Source organism: Muscardinus avellanarius (genome assembly GCF_963383645.1).
Source record: "Muscardinus avellanarius genome assembly, chromosome: 6".
In the NCBI taxonomy this organism is placed as follows: Eukaryota; Metazoa; Chordata; class Mammalia; order Rodentia; family Gliridae; genus Muscardinus; species Muscardinus avellanarius.
The window spans coordinates 76770918-76793574 of NC_137791.1; the positions used below are offsets into that span (position 1 = coordinate 76770918).

Consider the following 22657-nt stretch of genomic DNA (forward strand, 5'->3'; position numbering starts at 1 on the left):
GACCCTGTTTCAAAATAAATATTAAGCCAGGCATGGTAGCGCACACTTGTAATCTCAGTACTTGGGAGGCTGAGACAGGAGGATCAGACAGGTTTGAAGCCAGCCTCAGCTACTGAGTGAGGCTCTCAGCAACTTAGTGAGACCCTGTTTCCAAATAAAATAGAAAATAGGTCTGGGAGGATAGCCTGGAGGTAGAAAGCCCTTGGGTTCCATCCCTAGTACCACACATACAAAATAAATAAATAAGTCTGGAGGTCTGCTCATAAGTAGAATGTTCCTGAATTCAATTCCCAGTAACACACATGCATGTACACACAAAATAATTAAGAGTAAAAAACATAAAATACAAGTTTGAGAGTTGTGCTCAAGGCATATATTTACCTTTTACACTTGCTAGTGATTTTAGACCCTAAATTAACAATGGGGTGACAGGAACGCAGAGGCTGCTGCTCTTGTCGCCCTCCAAGGGCCTCTTGTAGGTCCTGCTCCTAGCCTCAAAAGCAGCCACAGATTCTCAGGGTTGACCCAAACTTGCTAATCTTCCAGTTTGAAAACCAGCTGTGCAAACCGAAACCACAAATGTTCCCCTGGAGCCAAGGAAAAAATGCTTGGTTTCGACGGTGTCTCTGAGAGGAACTCGGACACTTTCGCTGTGGCTCCTCCCTGCATTCTTTGGGGTCAGCAGCCACCGCAGGAAACTAAACAGCCGGGGAAGGGCCCGGCCATCAGCATGCAACAACAGGCCCAGGATGGGGAGGCCTCCGAGGTTCAGTGCAGGACCTTGTCCTTTCCTCGAATCCATTGATTTGTGGAGTATCTGTATTTGGAGTGCTGCAAGACTCCAAGACCCACCTGATTTGTAGTGGGAAGTGTGTCTCTGGAATTAATGATGATGGACAAACATATTAGTGCCATCAAGTGTGCTCTGAGACCCTGACCCACAACATGCTAATGATGGCTATTCTCAGGCTCTCGATGGGAGATATTGTTAGGAGGAAGAAGGGTGGCTTCTACTGTGCTTTTTTTTTTTTTTTTTAAATGGAAGAAGAATGCAAAGGGAGAAAGGATAACCACATAGGAATCTTTTCAAGCTAGAGGCATTTAAAAGTAAACGTTGAAAGTTGGGTGAGTGGTTTCTTCCAAGTACAGAGGCCAAGTCCTGGTCCAATAAATACCATATTCACCTAAGAATTAATTAATTTTTTTTTGGTACTGGAAGTTGAACTCAGAGGCATTCTACCTCCAAGCTATACCCCCCCAACCCCCCCCCCCCCTTTTTTTTTGGAAACAGGGTCTTACTAAGTTTTTGAGTGCGTAAGTTGCTGAGAGGGGTCTCAAACCTGTGATCCTCTTGTCTCACTCTCCCAAGTACTGGGATTACGTTATGTGCTACCACACCTGGCTAAGAATTAGATTTCAAAGTCCTACTGTACTACCTCACTCATTTCACATAACAAGGGAGCCATATTTTAGCGTAACAAAAGAATGTATACAATTCTGGAGCTTGGTATGCCAAGTAGCACTGCCTATCAGTCTTCTGTGAGAGGTCACTGTACTTTTATATGTATAAATTAGAAAAGTCATCAAGAAGCCAGATGTAGTGGGTCACACCTGTAATTTCAGTACTTGGAAGGCTGAGACAGGAGAATTACAGGTTCAAGACCAACCTCAGCAACTTACCAAGGTCCTCAGCAATAGTGGACTCTATTTCAAAATTAAAAAAAAAATAGCCGGGCATGGTGGTGCACACTTGTAATCCCCGCGCTTGGGAGGCAGAGACAGGAGGATCACACAGGTTCCAAGCCAGCCTCGCTGGCTTATGAGACCCTGTTTCCAAAAATAAAAAAGTATAAAATAGGTCTGGGAGTGTAGCCCAGAGGTAGAAGGGCTTTCAGGAATCCCAGTACCACCAAAAATATATAAATAAAATAAAATAAAATAAAATAGTGCTGAGGGTGTAGCTCAGAATACCCCTGGATTCAATCCTCAGAGATAAACACACAGTCATACAGTCATCAGGAAAGACTGAATGTCCAAATCATTCCCCAGTCCAATTCTGAAGAATCATCTTGAAGAGTTGTTGGAAAATGGTAGCCCTAAGAATGTAGAAATTCAATGGCTTTAATTTGGTCTGACTGCAAGGAGCCACCGAGTGTCAGGAGGACTCACGTAATTACCAGCTGGAGTTGATTTCAGGCTCCTTGGTTGGTGTAAGTTTGCTAGGATGTCAGTTGGATATACTGTTTTTATTTTAAAATGATCCTGCAGTGTGTCTGTTGCATGCGCTCACTGGCTCCACTTATTCCCTGGGAGAGGCAACCTCTAAATGTAAGAGAGAAGCTTTTGAAAACATTCCCAGGAAACCAAGACGCTCTGCTGTTTGTATCACTGTAGTCACACAGTGAGGAAGCTCCAAAGAACACAGCAAGAGCTTTGCTGACTGCTTATAAGAAACTTTTGGGTGGCCTATTTTTCTAAGTTAATCAAGAGTCATCTGTATTGGATACCAAAACTGTAGTTTGATACTCTTAACCAGATAAAATGTTATTAAGTAATCAGAATGTACTAAGAACCAAAAAAAACCATGTAGTTTCCTCATTGTTCTTTTTCTTTTTTTTTAATTAAACTTATACATTTTACTCTCTGGATTTTCTGTGACTGGCTACTATGGTACCGGCAATTCCAAGCCAACAGAGGTGGCCAGTAGCCATGGATCAAACACATGTGAGAAAACCAACCAATCAACCAACCCTGCAACCAAAAGCACTGCTTGGGATGTACACCTGCACAAAGTGTGAGGCTCCTGCCATCTCCCTTGGCTGTCAACAGCCTGGCTACTGGCCCATAACCTCCTTCTTCATTTGTTTCTAGGCTTATGAATCCCCTCTTAGATGTTATTGAAACACGCCATCGAGGAGGAGTCAGTCTTCAAAGGTTGAGGAGGAAATTTTTAATAAAAGTATAACTGATAGGTTTGACATTTTAGGAAAACCAATTTAAAACAAAAGCATTAACATATGTATAAGCCGGGCGTGGTGGCGCACGTTTGGGAGGCTGAGACAGGAGGATCAGACAGGTTCGAAGCCAGCTTCAGCTACTTAGTGAGGCTCTCAGCAACTTAGTGAGACCCTGTTTCCAAATAAAGTATAAAATAGGTCTGGGAGTATAGCCCGGAGGTAGAAAGCCCCTGGGTTCCACCCCTAGTACTACCAAAAAAAAAAAAACAAAAAAAAAACCATATATATAATTTCAGCAACAACTTGGGAGGCTGAAGCAGGAGGATCATACATTTGAGGCCAACCTGAATATCTTAATGAAACTATCTCAAAATAAAATTTAAAAAGGGGCTGGGGATGTAGCTCAGAGGTGGAATGCTAGGTTTAATCTCCAGCATCACACACACACACACACACACACACACACACACACACACACACACACACTCTCTCTCTCTCTCTCTCTCTCTCTCTCTCTCTCTCTCTCTCTCTCTCACACACACACACACACACACACATCATTAAAACAGTCTGATTATGTACCTCACTAAATCACTAAATAGGCTGCATTTAGCCCAAATGCTATATGCCATAACAGTATGAATTCAGAACAGGCTTGGATTCTAGACTTCCTCCTCTTATAGGTTTGAGAGTTGTTGTCCTTATTAACACAATTTAGTTTGCCCCCCAACACACACACCACAGTGATAATGAAGACATAGGAAATGCTGTGATAATTATGTTCCATAAAACCTTCTTCCTGGAGAAGGTATATATGTTCTTGTTTAATAATGGAGAAACACAGGGAGGCCTGGCAGCAGTGGAAACTGGGATTCCCCCATACTCAATTTAAGGCAAGTGTAGAATGTCTATTTATATTTGTAAAATCAAGAGTATAAGAAAAAAACAGTCTCCACACTCAGTGTGACTATCTTTGGAATTCTTCATTAAGGTTTTCACAAAATACAAAGCTCAGACATAAATGTCTACATCCACCACAAAGTAGAATCAAATAAGTGGTTAGCACACAAACATAATGATCTTTTTCATTTTTAAAAATATAAATAACAACAATGTTCAAGGTTTTACAATCTCCTTCTCAACAGTGTGTCTTTTTAAGGCTTTATGTTGCAAACCCTTCGTTAATGGTGCTTGTACCCAGTGGTCAGGATACACTGCACACCAGCAAGGAAGGCCACAGTGGATCCATTCCTGAGGGTGACACGCTCATTTACCCTGCCTCAGCCTGCTAAAATCTAAGTGATCAAACACCCTCCAATGGGTCCTCAGTTTCATTAACTTTCTTTCTACTACAAAGTAATAATAGAACAGGGGAAGTTTCCAGCAGCATTTGAGCTCTCAGAGGATCAATTGTGAAGGGCAGTCAGAAAAAAAACAGGCTTCTTGGATAGAATTGTCTTCCTTTTACCCAGAAAAGCCCCAGTAACCCACACAGTTTAAATGGTGGTTTGTAGTGAAGCATTTTTAAGATTAAATAATGTCAAGACAAGTGGTGATCTTTTGGCGGGGTATTTTAGAAAAGGTTAAAGTGGAGAGGTTACTGGTGGAAAATTGCCAACAAAAGTACATCCCCCAGGAGGAGGGGCCTCGCTCCTGAGGCTGGGGGGCAGAGCCAGGGCCCCGGCTCTGGGAGTGAAGTCCGAGGGGAGACTCTCTAGCAGACACTTGACCTGCTCCTGGCCCAGTTTGATCTTGTCGTCCAGCTCCCGCTGCTCGATGAGGAGTGTTGACTTCATTTTCACGTAATGCTGGTAATCCAGCAGTTGCTCTGCTGAGAGGTAATTGGAAAGGATGTCCAGCACCACCCGCTCCCTCCGATCCAGGTTCTCCTTGAGCTCCCGGGCATCCTCGTGCTGCCCGGCCAGCATCTTCCTCTTCTCATTCAGAGAACTCTGTCAGGGCAAAACAGACAGGTCAGTAAGTGATGGGGTGGGGGTGGGGGGCTGAACCCAGGGGCATTAGACCTCTGAGCTGCAGCCCCATCCCTATTTCAGTTTTTATTTGGAAACAGGGTCTCACTAAATCGCTGAGGCTGGCTTTGAACTTGGAACCCTCCTGTCTTGGCCTCCAAAATAATGGGCTTATAGGCATGTACTACCACACTGGGACTGGAGACTGACATTTTAAAAATCAGCTTATTACCCTTATACTGTATGTTATATAGCCCTCTCCCCAGTGCAGTAATTTAGTAACTTCAAGTAGAAAGGGTTTACATTAAAAGATTGGGATATGCAGGGAGATGCAAATCAAAAGTACATTGAGATTGCATCTAACCCCAATCAGAGTGGCAAGCATAAAGAAGTCAAATAACAACAAATGCTGGTGAGGATGTGGGGAAAGAGGAACTCTTTTACACTGTTGGTGGGAGTGCAAACTAGTTCAGCCGCTATGGAGATCAGTGTGAAGATTCCTTAGAAAACAGGGAATGGATCCACCATATGATCCGGCTATACCACTCCTGGGTATCTTTCCAAAGGGGTTGAAATCAGAGAACTACAGTTAATATATGCATACTCATCTTCATAGCAGCACCATTCGCAATAGCCAAAATATGGAACCAACTGAGGTGTCCATCAACAGATGAATGGATTGTAAAATATGGGAAATACACACAATGGAATTCTACTCAGCAATAAAGAAGAAATTATGTCACTTGCAAGAAGATGGAAAGACCTGGAGAACATTATGTTAAGTGAGATCAGCCAAGCACAGAAAGAGAAGGGACATATGTTTTCTCTAATATGCTCTAGCTAGGGAGTATTAGGGATATTAGGGACTCGAGATAATGGAGGGAAAACCTCAGCAAAGCTAGAAAGGAGGGGCAGGAGAGGAAGAAGGCTGAGGTTGATTAGTGGAAAAGCTACATTCAAATATGTGTATACATGTGAATATAACATTGTTAACCTGGACACTCAGTATTGGGGGGGAGGGGAAGCGGGCACCAAGTACTGTGTGACTATATGCCACTGCCAACATGACCCACACTATGATGAGACTACAGTACACCAGTAAAAAAAAGTTTTTAAATCAGCTTATTACCTTTAATACTATATATGTTATATGGCTTTCTCCCCAGTACAGTAATTTAGTAGCTTCAAGTAGAAAGAGGTTACATTAAAATGATAGGATAATGACATGACTTTTGGGGCCTAGACTTAAAAAGACAATCATCAAGATACCCTGAGTCCATCATTATTACTATTATTATGATTTTGATTATTATCATTATTTGGTGCTGGGGATTGAACCCAGGGAGGGGCATTCGAGCTATACCCTCAACCCAATTTTACTTATTTGGAAATAGTCTCCCTAGGTTGATGAGAGTCTCATTATGAGGCTGTCAATCCTTCTGTCTCAGTCAAGTACTAGGATTACAGGTGTGTGCCACCGCACCTGGCTTTTAATGTGGCTTTTTATCCAACACACTAACATATGTTTTTTTAAAACATTTAATCTTTTAGCCTTTTCATTTTCAGGCCAAAGTAGTTCCAAAAATTAAAATGAAAACTAATCAAGAAATAAAATCACTTAAATAACCCTCAATACTAATTGGCTTATTTAGGATTCTAAAAGTTCATGTGTCTTTGGCCTAAATCTCCCTAAATTAGACTATCAGATCTTACATCATAATGCCTGGGAAAAAGAACATAAAAAAGTTTGTCTCACAAATATTATGCTTTTCCCCCCTAATTAGAACCTAAAACAACCCCAAGACACTGAATTTGAATAAAGGTGTCTTTTAATTTACTGGAGAGAGATATGTTAAATCCAAGAATTTTTATCTTTTTTTTTTTTTGGTGGTACTGGGGTTCCTGGAAACCCTTCTACTTCCAGGCTACACTCCCAGACCTATTTTTTTTAAATACTTTTTTATTTGGAAACAGGGTTTCTTAAGCCAGCGTGGCTGGCTTCGAACCTACGCAATCCTCCTGTCTCCACCTCCCAAGCGTGGGGATTACAAGCGTGCGCCACCGCGCCTGGCTTTTTTAACTTATCTTTAAAACAACTATGACAAAATTCTAACACCAGAAATTTGCAGAGAACCAATCTCAATACCTTATATGGGGGAGGGGTGGGGAGGGAGGTGGGGAAAAGCCCACCCAGGGCTGTGTGCACGTCTGTCACTGTACTATGAGCTGCATTATGTGAGACTACAACGTACCAATAAAAGTATAAGAAAAATGAATGTGTAGAGATGCCCATCTTTGTGTACACAGATCATTAATGGTAACAAATCCTAATATGATCATTTTTACATTTGTTTCAGATTAAAAATTTTTTGAAATTAGAGATTCAATTAAAATCTTACACTCTTCCCTCATCTGACTGGTAACTTTTATCCTGAATTTGGCATTTACTGGGTCTCTTAGTTTTTTTCTTTTTTGGGTACTGGGGATCGGGCCCAGGGCCTCACACATGCAAAGCAAGCAGTGTAAGACTAAGTTACACCTATAGCCCTGTTTATCTTTGAGAAAGGGTCATGCCAAGTTGCCCAGGCTGGCCTCAAACTTGGAATCCTCCTGTTGTAGCCTCCCAAGTAGCTGGGATTATAGGTATGTGCCAACAGACCTGCTCCTTTCTCTTATTAAACTGCCAATATTTATCATCATACTTTTATCTTGTTTGAGTAAGAAAGGGAGAATGAGGGTTAGGAGGGAAGAAACCCCAGCGCCCTGTTTTTACTTCCTTAGTGTTCTATTTAAGAGTTAGTGCTACATCTCAGCCTGGAAGATGCCACCCCCTTCTCTCTATCTTGGTCTTCTCTTCTCTCCCATCTCTAGAGTGATTCTGTCTCCTGAGGAGCAGGGATCATGACTAATGGCACCTCTGTTGCATATGTGGGCTCAGAGGGAAAGCTTGCTAGGCCACATACCCTTTCTTCATCACTAGCGTCTTCACCAAGGCCGCTAAGGACATTCTCCACACGGGCCAGGCGCCCCGAGAGAGAGAGCAGCAGGTTGACCACCTTGTCCAGATCCCCAATGAACATCTTGTACTTGTCAAACTCGTTGGGCTTGCAGAGTTCACTGATCAAAGCCTCCACCTCTTCTCCCAGAGCGTTATTAAGCTGGATGTCCATGAGCAGACTCCCCTTTGCTTCCTGGAGCGTCTTGAGCTTGTGGGTGAGGCTTTCGATGAGCTCGGCCTGCAAAAACAACGCAACACACAGCAAAGATCAGCCAGCAGCCACCAGTGTAAGGGGGATCCACATCTCCCAGCCACATCTGGCCTTGTCTTCAAGGGTCCCCTACACTGGAAAGACCCCTCCCATCAGCTGTAATTTTCTTTCCTTTTCCTCAAGGTCTACACTTGCTCTCCTCCGAACCTATTCCATCCTCTCCGGCCAACACCTGACTGCCCACCACCTTGTAATGTTTTTCATTTGTGTCATGCTGTGCATAACTCTGCCGTCCCAACTGGTCTGTTAACTACTCACAGTTAAAAGTGCTTTCAAGACATGTTCTTATTTGATACAACAATACCCTGGGTAAGTAGGAAGGTAGAGTAAATATTATTCTTGTTTTACAAATAGATAAGCCAAGAGTCAGTGAACTGAAGGGACTTGCCCAGGGTCTGAGGCTGAGCTGAGTATTAATCATAGCTACCATGTATGGAGCTATGACTACATGCCAGTGCTGGAGAAATATACTGATGATCTCAGTCAGTCTTCCCAACCATCTTGCAGACACTCTGTCCACATACAGCGAGTGAGGAGATGAGGCCTGAGTGAGGTGAAGTCCCTGCCCAAGACACGTGCGCCAGCCAGCAGGGCTGCCTGGAACGCAGGCAGCCTCCCTTTGGGGCCACCCTTGTACAGCTGTCACAAATACTGACCAGGGACCTTTAGAGGAAAGGCTGCTGCTTGTTCTTTCAACTTCACCTCACTGTCTCCACTTACCAAAGCTGTGTAACTCGACACCTTAATTACAAATTTATGCACTTATGAAACAGGGCTACATAAGTAGAAAGCATATTTAACTGAAGGAATGAAGTAAATGTCTTAGTGGTTTCTAGTGTGATTTCATTTACATTAAATGTCTGCTTCTTCTTTGCTACAAGAGAAATTATACTCTGTGGTTTTGTAAATAGCTTTTCATCTTTCTCTTAGCCCAAGGCAGCCAGATGGAAAAGGACATAATCTTTTCTGGATAAGATTGACTTGTTTATCACTAAAAAAGATTCAGCTTAAAACCCACACATACTTTAAGGCCAAGTTGTATGGCTCTAATTAGAAACCTGGTTAAAAATCAAGGCCATAGCCTCTATGTTGGAATATACCTGCATTTTATTTTATTTTGCGGGTCTGGAGATGGAACTCAGGGGCATTCAACCTCTGAGCTACACCCCCTGCCCTATTTTTTAGTCTTTATTTTGAAACAGGGTCTCACTGAGTTGCAGAGGGCCTCACTAAGTAGCTGAGCCTGGCCACAAACTGCAATCCTCCGGTCTCAGCCTCCCAAATGCTGGGATGACAAGCGTGCGCCACCATGCCCGGCTATACCCGCATTTTTAAAAATTGAGAGGAAAACAACCATGGGAAAATTTTATCATATTTTTGTCTCCCAGAATTGAAGAGTCCTGACAATATTTTGTACTATCTCTTCAATGTGAAACCAGAGAAGGGTTCATTAGAATTACAGTTAGTGATGTAGGAAAATACTTCTCTATGATCTGCCCAACTTAGAACTGGACCCTCAGAGGTTCTTGTTAGTGAGGGTCACAGTGTTCTTGAAATGTCCAAGTTCTGGCTTGAATGGTGACATCCTGTTGGCCTCTAAACCTGCCTAATCCCAAAGGTCATGGGTGGCTAAAAAAATTCACACCTGCTGCACCGTCTCATCTTGGGTTTATAATCTTTGGCTTTCTATAAGCTGTTTAAGCTAAGATAAAACCAATGCAAAGGACAATTTTGGTAGTGGAAAAAATGTACAGTGTATAAGCATTTTACGCATCAGTTTGAAAACTCTGAGCCCAGAAAAATGCAGTTGGAAGAGTGTCTTATGATAATTGTTTAATTTTCCTTGTCTCCTCCCAGAAAACTCCACTGTTTTCTAAAAACGCATTTCTGGCTGGCAGCAGTGGTTTCTGCCTCCAAGATGGCAGGGTATGTACCACCATGGAATGCCTGGCAGAATGTGATGAACTTTCATCGTGATAAATTTATAGGAAGAGAAGAGCAAGAATTGTGGAATGAAAGCGGTAGGGAAAGAAATGCCACATGCTGCGATGTCTTCCTCCATTCCTGCTGGGCAGGCTTAGGGCAAGTCAGATGCCATTCCTCCTATTTTCCAGACAGATAATGAGAGAGGCTGACAGCTACTGAGTCTTTAACCTTGTGGGGTATATAGCTCCTGGGCTTGGTGCTCTAAATAATACTAGATGATACTTTCTTATAGAAAGCTGGGCTATACAAAGAGTTAGTTAACTTAGGAAAACATTTACACCCGACTCTCAAAAAAAAAAAAAAAAAAGGCCTTCTGCTCATTTAAATCTTTGGCATCTGTTTCAACCTCACATCTTGAAAAGCAAAATTTCTAGAAAATGCTTTTGAAAAGCTTGAATTGTGGAGGAAATGGCCTCCTGGTTCTCATTATTCCTTTAGATATGACTTCTTTCCAAACTTACTGTACATCATTATTCCTGGAAGGAATTCAAAGTGCTCTTAATAATTTAATTAATGTCTTTTAAAAATTCTCATTGTGAAGCCAGATGTGGTGGCACACACTTATAATCCCAGCATTTGGGAAGCTGAGACAGGAGGATCGTGCAGGTTCAAAGCCAGCCTCAGCTACTTAGTGAGGACCTTTGCAACGCAGTGAGACCCTATTTCAAAATAAAGAATAAAAAATAGGGCTGGGGATGTATCTTGGAGGTAGAATGCCCCTGGGTTCCATCCCCAGTACCCCCCAAAAAAAGCAAAAAAAGAAAAAATCCTCATTGTGGCTCTCAGAGACCAGTGTTTTCGGGAACAAGTGTGATTGATAGTAATTTGCACATGAACAGAAGCCAGCAAGGATCAGTAGTTTACCCTCATATGCAGAAGTGGTGGGGCTAGGTAGTGTGCTGGCCTAGCATATGCAAGGCCCGAGTTCAAACCCCAGCACCAACACACACACACACACACACACACACACACACACACACACACACACACACGGAGGAGTGAGCGGTGAGAAGAGGGGAGAACTCATTCTCTGAGTTCCTGCTGACCTTGACTGACCTACTGGCTCCTGAGGAGGTCCACAGTCCTGAAGTACCCATGGTTTTTTTGTTTGTTTGTTTGTTTTTGCAGTACTGGGGGTGGAACGCAGGGACATTCTACCTCTGAGCTACACCCCCAGCCCTATTTTTTATTCTTTGTTTTGAAACAGGGTCTCACTGAGTTGTAGAGGGCTCACTAAGTAGCTGAGGCTGGCCGTGAACTGCAATCTTCCTGTCTCAGACTCCCAAGTGCTGGGATTACACACGTGCGCTGCCACGGCTGGCTTAGGGCCCATGGTTTGATAGGCGAGGGTGGGCTTAAAGGATCTGACACAGTCACTGGCAATCTGGGGTCAGGCTCAAGAGTCTAACCTTCTAGGTCTTTCCCTTCCAGACCTGGTTTTGTTTTTCAAAAACACCAATGCCAGGCAGACCCATAAATATATCTACCACAGAAGCCTGACATGTACCGTAGGCTTCTTGGTCTAAGGGAGAAGAGGGGAGGGCCAAGTGTCTAGGAGTGGTTCGGGAGGCTTCTCTGGGGAGAGCCAATGCATCCTGTGGTGCTCTGATCCCTGAAGTGACTTGCAGGCCTGCAGTGTGGCCTCTCACAGCTCGTCACACAACTGTGCAAGTCTTACTGCACGGTCGCCTCGGTCACCCCTTGTCCATTGCTGAATATCTGCTGGGTATGCAGCAAATGCATGAAGAGGTGTAAATTTAGATTTAAAATGAAGCGGGCAAAAAAAGGAAAGCTGGCCAAATTATACTCATTTTTGTCAGGCAGATCTCTTAAAAAACAAAAAAACCTACTCACTTCTACCAGCAGAATTAACTAGGGGAGGGAGAAGAAGACAGGTATAGGGGGGTGTGTGTGTGTGTGTGTGTGTGTGTGTGTGTGTGTGTGTATAAAGCACTAGCCTCCCAGGAGCTACTTAATTCGTAAAATCATTGACATTTATCCACTTAGCTTCTCATCTGGCATAAACTGTTAACTCAGCCCATGTGAGATGCTATTTATAAGGGTTCTTTCTCTAAATATAGTTTAACAGACTCTTCCTCCTACTTCCCCATCTGGGACCAGAAGCATCCTGCTGGGCCCTTTCCCTTTTCTCACAGGGACTATGAGTCAGAGACCAGGTTCTGACCTAAACTTCACCACGGGTGTCTATTATCCACAGAGGACATACATATCCAAGAGAATAGTGCCTGCCCCAAAATAATACCAATGTTTTATTGTTGAGCTTTTTCTCTTAGCCAGGCACTAGTTAAGTCTTTTACTATTCAGTTACTAATTATGACAACCTGATGAAATAGATACTTTATTATCTCCATTTCGCTGAAGAACAAACTGAGGCAGAAGAGGTGACTGAAGTTGGCCAAGCCCTTACAGCTAGTAAGTGGCAGAGCCAGGCTTATGCCCAGATTGTCTGGCTCCAGGGTTGACTTTTAATTAATCACAGGAACATTGTGAGACTCAAATGAAACAATGCTTGTGTAAGAACTTTGGGGGAAAAAAAGTGTCATTCACATTGGAGTTGCTTTTGTGCTTCATAAGATTAGGCTACACTCTCAAGATTACACAGCACTCTTGGGTAGACACCCTGAGGGGAATGCCCGGCTTCTCAACAGCTCTGCTTCCTTCTGCTGACTGTCTTCATTTCTGACTGGAGTAATTCAACACCACGGAGCTAGGACTTAGGACCAGAGTGGAGCTTACGCTGCTGCTAGTACAAAGGAGGACCAGGTACAGCAGTCTTTACTCTGCTTGGGCAACTTATGGCTGTCTGTGGCTGAATTCCACCCAGGAGCATCAGGGCAGTAGTCTCTGTAACAAGGACAGCAATGGGCCAAGCCTCCATCCTCTATGGTATGATTTGATCAAAGTGGAAAGATAGTTGGGGTTTGGTTGTTATTTTAAATATTCTCAAGCACATTCTCAGTCTTACTCCATACACAGCCACCAGAGTGACTTTTAAAAAATGTGAATCTAGCCAGGCGTGGTGGCGCACGCTTGTAATCCCCGCGTTTGGGAAGCTGAGACAGAAGGATCGCACAGATTCGAGGCCAGCCTCAGCTACTTACTGAGGCTCTCAGCAACTTAGTGAGACACTGTTTCCAAATAAAAAATTAAAAAATACATAAAATAGGCCTGAGAGTGTAGCCTGGGGGGTAGAAAGCCCCTTGGTTCCATTCCAGTACTGCAAAAAAAAAAAAAAAAAGCGAATCTGCCCTGTCTCTGTTTCTTGCTGAACCCTGAGAGGGCAGATTCTGGTGTGAAAAAAATGGCATTAGCCAGTGACAGCTTCTCTATGAGTGTTATAGTTAGAATCCCTGGATGCTGAAAAGAACTCCAAAAAGTTTGCTCTAGCAGTGGATTGGAGAGGGTAGGCACCCAAGGAACAACCTGCCGGGGGAGTGCCTATTTCCCTTTGTTTTAGCTCTGACCTGAGGACAGCCCTGGTACACACCTGCACAGAGGGTGGGTGCCACAGCAACAACTTTGAGGAAACTTTGTCTTTATAGCCTGAGGACAAGAAAAGCAGCTTCTGTGAGCTGGAGGGTGGGAGATTCTGTCCTCTCCCCTCTGCTTTTCTTTTCCCTGCTCTGCCCTCAAAGTTGCTCTACTCACCAAGCTGTACTGCACAGCAGTGACACAGGCCACAAACCAACCATCTCTAGAGTTTTAACAGGACCTAGTCCCATATCATATTGGAAATGTTCAGAATACAATACACAATTATTAAATAGACAAAAAAAAATAGGAAAATGTGACCATTTTTAGGGGAAAAGGGCAATCAACAAATGTTAACCCTGAGATCATCCTGTAATTAGAATTGTCAGTCTTTAAAACAGCAAACATGAGCCGGGTGTGGTGGCGTACACTTGTAATCCCAGTACTTGGGAGGCTGAGACATGAGGATTGCACAGGTTCGAAGCCAGCCTCAAGATACTTAGTGAGGCCCTTTGCAACTCAGTGAGACTCTGTTTCTAATAAAATATAAAAATAGGTCTGGGAGTGTAGCCCAGAGGTAGAAAGCCCCTGGGTTCCATCCTCAATACCACCAAAAAAAAAAAAAAAAAAAAAAAAAAAGAAAAAAGAAAAAGAAAAAAAAAGAAAAAAAGAAAAAAAGCAAAGCAAACACTCCAAAAATGAATGGAAAGAAGTTCTCAGCAAAGAAAGAGAAACTATTAAAAATGTAATAATATCTGAAATATAGAAAAGTAGCCAGGTGTGGTGGCACAAACTTGTAATCTTAGTATTTGGGGGACTGAGACAGGAGGATCACCAACCTCAGCAACTTAGCAAGACCCTTTTTCAAACTGGCATGATGGTGTAAGCTTGTAATCCCAGTACTTGGGAGGCTGAGACAGGAGAATCGCAGATTAACAGCCAGCTTCAGCTACTTAGTGAGGCTCTCTGCAACTCAGTAAGATCCAGTTTCAAAACAAAGAATAAAAAAAAATTGGGCAGGGGTGTAGCTTGGAGGTTAAATGCCCCTGGGTTCCATTCCCAGACCTGCAAGAAAAAAAGAAAGAAAGAAAGAAAAACGGCTGGGGGTGTAGATCGGAGGAGGTAGAATGCCCCTGGGTTCAATCCCCAGTACTGAAAAAAACAAAACAAAACAAAACAAAAACCCTGTTTCAAAAAAATTTTTAAAAAGCCGGGTGTGGTGATGCACGCTTGTAATCCTTGTGCTTGGGAGACTGAGACAGGAGGATTGCACAGGTTCGAAGCCAGCCTTGGCTACTTACTTAGTGAGACCCTGTTTCCAAATAAAATATAAAATAGGTCTGGGAGTATAGCCTGGAGGTAGAAAGCCTCTGAGTTCTACCCCTAGTACCACCAAAAAAAAAAAAAAAAAATTTTTTTTTTTTTAAAGCAGGGCATAGCTTGGATGCAGAAGGCCCTGGGGTTCAGTCTCTAGCACCAAAATAAATAAATGAGTAAGTGAATAAATGGAAATAAAAATAAAGAATACTGGCAGAATGAAGATAGGAAAGTTAGTGAACTTGAGGTCAAATCATCGACAATCTGAAGAACCGAAAGAAAAAAAAATGAACAGAGCTTCAGAGATTTGTTGGGCAATATGAAAAAAACTAATGTGTGTCACTGGACTCTTGAGAGGAAAAGGGATTAATTAATGCATAGGGATATTTAAAGATATGATGGCTGAAAATATCCCAAATTTTGATGAAAAATTTAAATTTACTGAATCAAGAAGCTCAGTACATCCCAAACAGAATTAACTAAAAAAACCAAAACAAAACAAAAAAATAAAACCAGGCTCATACTCATAATCAAACTGCTACAAATCAAAGAAGATGACCATTATGTGCAGGAGGAGCAAACATTTAAATGTGCATTTCCCAGTACAAAGCAAGGAGACAAGGAACATTTTTTAAGTGCTGAAAGCAGAAGGAACAGCCAACCACAAACGAAAACATCCTTAGGAGTGTCAACACAAGGAAGGCATTCTTAGATGAAGAATCTGCCACCAAAAGATCTGACAGAAAGGCTGAAGGAATTTTTGTCAGGCTGAAAGGAACTCAGAGCAGTGGGGACCGTGGAACTTCAGGAATGAGAGCGACAGAACAGCCAGAGGAGTCATTTCTGATCTCCAGGGAAAGGCAATCCCAAGAAACAACAGACTCCTTTTGCCCTTTGGCCAAAGCTTTTTGGTTTTTAGAATAGGGAAATGTGGAATTTAAGTAGAATTTTCCTTTAGACATGTGACAGGTTTAGCCAAAGCACTGAAAGCTCTCAATTATTAAATTCAATTTTTATGATGCCTATAGCTCAACCATGAAAGTATTTCATATTTTAATATTTGTACTTACTTGGAATATTATTTTATCATCTATGATGTACAAATGGAAAATATGAGTAGAAGGGATTTATTTATTTATTTATTTATTTATTTATTTATTTATTTATTTTGCGGGTCTGGGGATGGAACCCAGGGGCATTTGACCTCCAAGCTACACCACCTGCCCCATTTTTTATTCTTTATTTTGAAACCAGGTCTCACTGAGTTGCGAAGGGCCTAAGTAGCTGAGGCTGTCTGCAAACCGCGATCCTCCTGTCTCAGCCTCCCAAATGCTGGGATTACAAGTGTGCGCCACCATGTCCGGTTCAGTAGAAGGGATTTAAAATCCTAGTGTCAAAATTTTTTTTGTGTGTGTTACTGAAGATTGAACTCAGGGCATTGTAGCTCTGAGCTATAATCCCAGCCCTTTTTTTTTTTTTCTTTTTTCTTTTTTCTTTTTTCTTTTGAAACAGAGTCTCACTAAGTTACTAAGGGTCTCACCACATTTCTGAGGTTGGACTTGAACCTGTGTTCTTCCAGTCTCAGCCTCGCAACCAAGTTATAGGTGTGCGCTACCATGTCTGGCTCATAGTGTCAATTTAAAAAAACATTTATTTATAAAACAATTCTAGTCTTATTGACTCTTAGTTTCATGCCTAGAAGTACATCTTAGCATCTTAGGTTATTAATAACCTTAAATACTAGGTAGCAAACTATTACTTTGCATGATGGAAAGCTACTCTTTACCTGGGAACAATCTTGGGAAATAAATATTGCCAAAATATTTATTTTAGATACTGTAGACCAAACTCAGGGGTGCTTTACCGCTGAGCTACATCCTCAGCCTTAAAAAAAAAAAAAATCCTTTTAAACTTTGAGATAGGGTCTTGCTAAGTTGCCCAGACTTCTGCTAGTCAAAATGAGGACTAGGTCTATATAGCCTTTTCTACCTCAGGGGCCTCAACTTAGAATCCTCCTGCCTTAACACTGGGATTTTAGGTGTGTGCTACCATGCTGGCCCAAGCATTGTTTTTTAAGCACTATTAAAAGACCTTGTTGTATTGTATATCAGGAAGAAAACTGCATTTTCAACTTTATGCTGAATATATTGATAACATTATTATCTAAAGGTCACTTTTTTGTTTCTAAATCAGATGTTAAATGACACTAGTGGAAATTCTATTAAAACAAACACAAAATATCTAAGAGTTCTTCACTGACACAAGATAAAATCTGAACCCAGCATTTGGCACAAAGCCCTATACAATCTCCATGACTTTCTAACCCCTGTGGATCCTCTCAGCCTCGTCTTTTACCATTTGTGGCCTTTGTGTGTGTGTATGTGTGTGTGGTACTGGGAAAGGAACCCGGACATTCTACCTCTGAGTTACACTCTGAGTGCTGAAAAGCAAAAAGCCCTATTTTATTTTTTACTTTGAAACAGGGTCTAACTAAGTTGCTGAGCTGTCCACAAACCTGTGATTCTCCTGTATCAGTCTCACAAGTACTGGGATTATAGATGTGTGCCACAACACTGTGGCCTTCCTTTTATATTTTTCTAAATTTGGCCATTTAAAATTTTTTTTTTTTTTGGTACTGGGGTTTCTGGAAGTCCACTAAGTTGCTGAGCGCCTCACTAAGGAGCTGAGGCTGGCTTCAGCTCCTTAGTGAGGCGCTCAGCAACTTAGTGAGACCCTGTTTCTAATAAAATATAAAATAGGTCTGAGAGAATAGCCCAGAGGTAGAAAGCCTCTGTGTTCCACCCCCAGTGCCACCAAAAAAAAAAAAAAAAAAAAAAAAAAAAGAATGGAAGGAAGAAGAAACCAAAAGAACCCTGGAGCTTGCCGAGGCCTCTTTAACCAGGTATCCTCTTCTCATCTCCCTCCCTAAAGGGCCATGTAAGCCCAAAGGGCAAGTTTCTCTCCCCCTGGTTCTGTGGGCAACATTTCCCAGGGACAAGAGAGAATTGTGAATTGTTTTCTTCATATGTGGTTATTCTGGGAAGACAGGGCTGTGCAGCCTTGTTAGCAACACGGTACTGGTATCAGATGCATCAACATTGTGGACTTATATGGCGTTACCTTAAACGCCCCCTAAGCAGGCAGAGGATGTTGCCTTGCACCTTACAGCTTAAACAGCATGTTAATCTATGTTAGTTAGCTTTCCCCATGATCATCATGCGAGGAATCATCATGACTTCTAGTTTGTAAAGAAAACTAAGGGTCTGAAAAAGTCAGCTTAAGCTATTTGCTTAACTTCATCAAACTCCAACTATTTCACCTGGTTCTCACCCAAGCCCTTTCCACAGTGCGCTCTCAATAGTTTTTCTTTAGTTAAATGGTAAAACCCAATTTGGTTCCACCCTTTATAATGTCATTTGGCAAACATGCACTGAGCACATGCTAGCGTGAGGCTGGAATGAGTCCGTTTGGGAGGCTGCCTTTCCCTGGAGCCCTCGGCACTGAGAGTGAGCTTTTGTCTTCTGAGGCCTGTATTCCATATAAAGGCACTCCAAATGACTTGAGACTCCAGGCTTAAGATCATTGACATGGTTGTCCTAATTTTATTGGTTTTAAGTTCAAACTCTGGCTCTTGTTAATTATACCCAGGCAACCTCTGCTGTAGCTCATTCCCAGAGCCATGAGATTTAGAGGCAGCTGGTTTGGGAACAATTTTTAGCAGACTTTGGGGTCAAACAGACTGAGGGTCAATTCTGACTTTACTCTCTATCTGTAGTGTGATGCCAGCACTCAGGTTCTCTAATTCTGACTACTTCAGTGTGAAATGTACCAACACAGGTGTCAGTGGAGTTTTGTACACATGAGGAACAGCGCAGCACTATGTCAAGAAAGAGCCCACACCTGAAACATAGCAAATGTTAATCTTTCCTTTGATGGCAAATTAATCCTGTATTGTTTCATATTCTCAGTCTAAAAATATTTTTGTTATATAATATTCAGAATAAGAGGGTGATAATAAAGTGATAAACAATCAGTTAAAACATAAAATTGAGATGGGGATAAAAAGCAAGGAGTAATAAGCCACACTACTAAGTAACGCCGGCAGGTCTACATGCAGAAAATAAGAGTTCCTCTGTACAACAATATCCACTTAAGGATGTCATGGCAACCTGGTGCATGTAATGCTGTTCACATCATTCCTTCTTTGGGATAAATGCAGACCAAGAACAAAGTGGTCTTGTATCCAATCACGGGGCACACACACAATGTAGATTAACATGCTGTTTAAGCTGTAAGATGCATGACAGTCATATCCTGTGTTTACTAGGGAGGTGTTTCAGGCGATGCCATATAGACACACAGTGTTGATGCATCTGGTGTCTTCCATGTTAAGATGCTTAGTAAGCAGGTACATATAAAAAGTGCTGAGGCTGGGTGTGGTGGCGCACATTTGTAATCCCCGCACTTGGGAGGCAGAGACAGGAGGATCGCACAGGTTCGAAGCCAGCTGTGCTGGCGTAAGAGACCCTGTTTCAAAAATATAGAAATAGGTCTGGGAGTGTAGCCTGGAGGTAGAAGGGCTTCCAAGAACCCCAGTACCACCAAAAAAAAAAAAAAGTGCTGAGAGGGATATACCAGGAGGCATGCAATGAAGCAGATATTGAGATGGGAAAATCTTGGCTGAGAGGGAGCATGCTGGCCTTGAGCCCACAGCACTGCAGGGATGAGAGGGAGACAAATTCACCGACTGAGGTGCTTCTCAAATCCCTCCTGCCCCATGTTCTACCTGTTCCTGGGGTCTATATCCTGTGGTTTCATTTCAACAGATAGGCAAGAGGGTTTTGGGCACATATTGGAGAATAAATGAAATAGAATTACATAAGAAATTTTCCTTTGGGATCAGTACTTCTGAAAATGACTTAGATTCCACACTGAACTGAAAGCAAGCTTTAAGCATGCACGCCCGAGATTTAGAGAGAGCAGTGAGCGCGGTGAAGGACAGCCCCTGGGGCAACAGGGAAAGTGGAATGGCAAGACCTTTCTCCACTGCAGACAGCCTGGCTTGGATCTCCACTGCAGGGGGGAAGACAGCAGCTGCAGCACGGTTGTTTTAAAAATGTCTGACATTTAAAATTTCTGTAGGAGTACCAAATGTAAAAGCTAAATTCCAGTCCTGGCTTTCAAGCTCTTCACTGAGGTATTACAAAGAGAGCTGGGAATATATAAAGGTTAATGTTACTTTTCCTCAGAAGTGTCTTGACAATTGGCCTTTCTTTCCCTGAACAAACATTTTAGATTTTCTAGTTTTCCTTTTTCTTTCTTTTCTTCTTCTTTTTTTTTTTTTTTTTTTTTTTTTTTTTTTTTTTGGTGGTACTGGGGATGGAACCCAGGGGCATTCTACTTCCAAGCTACACCCAGCCCTATTTTTTTAGCCTTTATTTTGAAACAGGGTCTCACTGAGTGGCAAAGGGCCTTGCTAAGTAGCTGAGGCTGTCCTTAAACTGCAATCCTCCTGTCTCAGCCTCCCAAATGCTGGAATTACAAGTGTGTGCCACCACATCAGGCTAAGTTTTCCTTGTTTTTGGCATGGCACTGGGGATTTTTTTCCTCCTGTGGCACTAGAGATTGAACCCAGGGACAGTCTACCTCCAAGTTAAACCCCCAGCCCTATATTTTATTCTTTATTTGGAAACAGGGTCTAAGTTGCAGAAGGCTTCACAAAGTAGCTGAGGCCGGCCATGAACTTGTGATCTTCCGATATCAGCCTCCCAAGTAGTGGGATTACAAGTGTGAGCCACCACAGATAGCTAGTTTTCCTTTTGACCATAAAATATGAAACGAAAATAACATAGACCTGTGGTTGATCAGCTGTTGAGAACATGTAGGGGTCCCTGTGCTGACTAGGAGGACTTGGTTTCAGTCTACTTATGAAACTTTCTCAGAACTAACTAATCCCTACAAGCATTACTTTTTTCGTTTGTAAAAATGAAAGTGGCTTACATTCCATGCCTACCTTCAGAAAAGCTGTGAGAAAATTAAAGTGTCATGTACATCCAAAATCTAATGGTTTTTGCAAGGTTTGGTGATGTAACAGGTCCCTTCCCCTCTAGTTATAAGGGCTTTGACTGTCTTTGTAGGGAAGGGAGAAGGGTGGCTCCATTCTTTACCTTTTTCTCATTGACATCCACCTGTTCCTCTTCCTCGGTCACCTGTGTTGGCATCTCTTTGATTTTGTTCAGAAGCTCAGCCTTGGCAGCAGACACACTGTAGTAGGCAGAGCAGCTGGCCAACATGCCCACTGTGTCCTTGTCTTCATTCCTGGACCATAAATAAAGAACACAGAGTACAGCCGCACATAGCACATACTAGGAGCTTCATTTCATCACAATGTCTGCCTGTTCAGAAATGCATAGAAAGTTCTATTTAATTTCTTTCCCAGAAATTAGGATAGGTAGGGCTCATGAAGCCAGACAAATCTGGGATGGAAAACCACCAAAGGCAGTTTGGGGAGGGAGAGGGAGGCAGGACTGTGACCCTGCTGGGGCACTCTGACAAGCCATTTAACCTCTTTGTTTCTCCTTTTATGATAAACACAAGATAGATGCTGACAATTTGGGCAATGTGGAGCCATGAATCAATTACGGGGAAGTACATCCAAGCTGCCGCATGAATCCCATGTTTTAGGTTAAATGTTTCCTACTCTTCCTTGGTTCCCCATCATCTTTCTGCTGCCTCTTATATTGTTGTTTGGATACATTTAGAGATTTTTCTCTGAAGTCAGTCATAATGAGATCGGGAAATGTAGAGCTTGTGGTCCTCAATGAAATAACATAAAATGTAAAATCAACTCATTGGGAATCTGAAGCTTGTGGAAGAAACCAGAAACTGAGAAACAGCCTCTGGTGTTTCCTGTTTCACTGTCATCAATTGCCTTGCAGATTAAAGTTCAGATCCTACTCACTGAGTCAATGACTCTGGGAGTAAGTTACCGTCTCTTAGAGAGGAATTTTAACTATGTCATTTTGTGGTATTATTTAACAGCTAGCCCATCATTTTACTATGGGATAAAGGAACACATACACACACAAACAAAAATCATCTTTACTGGTTTTTTGCTTGATGACTATCCTTCTAGGCAACATATTTACATTTACTCCAGTTGACTAGAAAATATAAGAAAAATCTTCTGATAACATTTTAAAAAGTTGTTTCTGAGCATCTCCGTTGCATTACACACTGGCCTCTCTGGCATCCAAGGAACTAAACCTCACCGTGGCTACTTGCCCACGCTGGCACACACAACAGGATGATGCTTACTTTCACCAGAAGGTGGCGCACGCCATCCTTTGACATCCCCAGAAAGAGCTCAGTGTGCAAATGCTATAGGACCATTTTGCTTCTAAATAATCTGAGAGAACATGTTCTTGATGGTAATGCTTTTCTAAAGATGCATTTCTAATTTAGTTTTGTCTTTTTAGGATGAGTAGTCAGAAGAATGACTATACTGTAACCACTCGTGGTGAGCCATCTGGCATACCCAAAAATGCAGCCTTGGGGTCCAAAGGTGCCTAGTGGATTGCCTTGCACACTGCACACACTCAGGAATGCTTGCCAGACACACAGCCCTGGATAAGTAAATTAGTCTCTGTTCCTCAATTAGTCTTTG

General features: G+C 42.3%; 1 protein-coding gene across 2 annotated transcripts in view; it reads right to left on the minus strand.

The window, feature by feature from the left end:
• Nucleotides 1-4540: 4540 nt before the first annotated feature.
• SHROOM3 (shroom family member 3) overlaps nucleotides 4541-22657 on the minus strand; it is a gene marked incomplete at both ends in the record, with an annotated part of 356251 nt that continues 338134 nt past the window's right edge. For both annotated transcript variants that reach the window (XM_080697707.1, XM_080697708.1), the window contains 3 exons: nucleotides 4541-4909; nucleotides 7891-8163; nucleotides 21159-21309. In XM_080697707.1, the coding sequence (XP_080553833.1) occupies nucleotides 4541-4909; nucleotides 7891-8163; nucleotides 21159-21309 (793 nt within the window). The remainder of the gene's footprint in view (nucleotides 4910-7890; nucleotides 8164-21158; nucleotides 21310-22657) is intronic.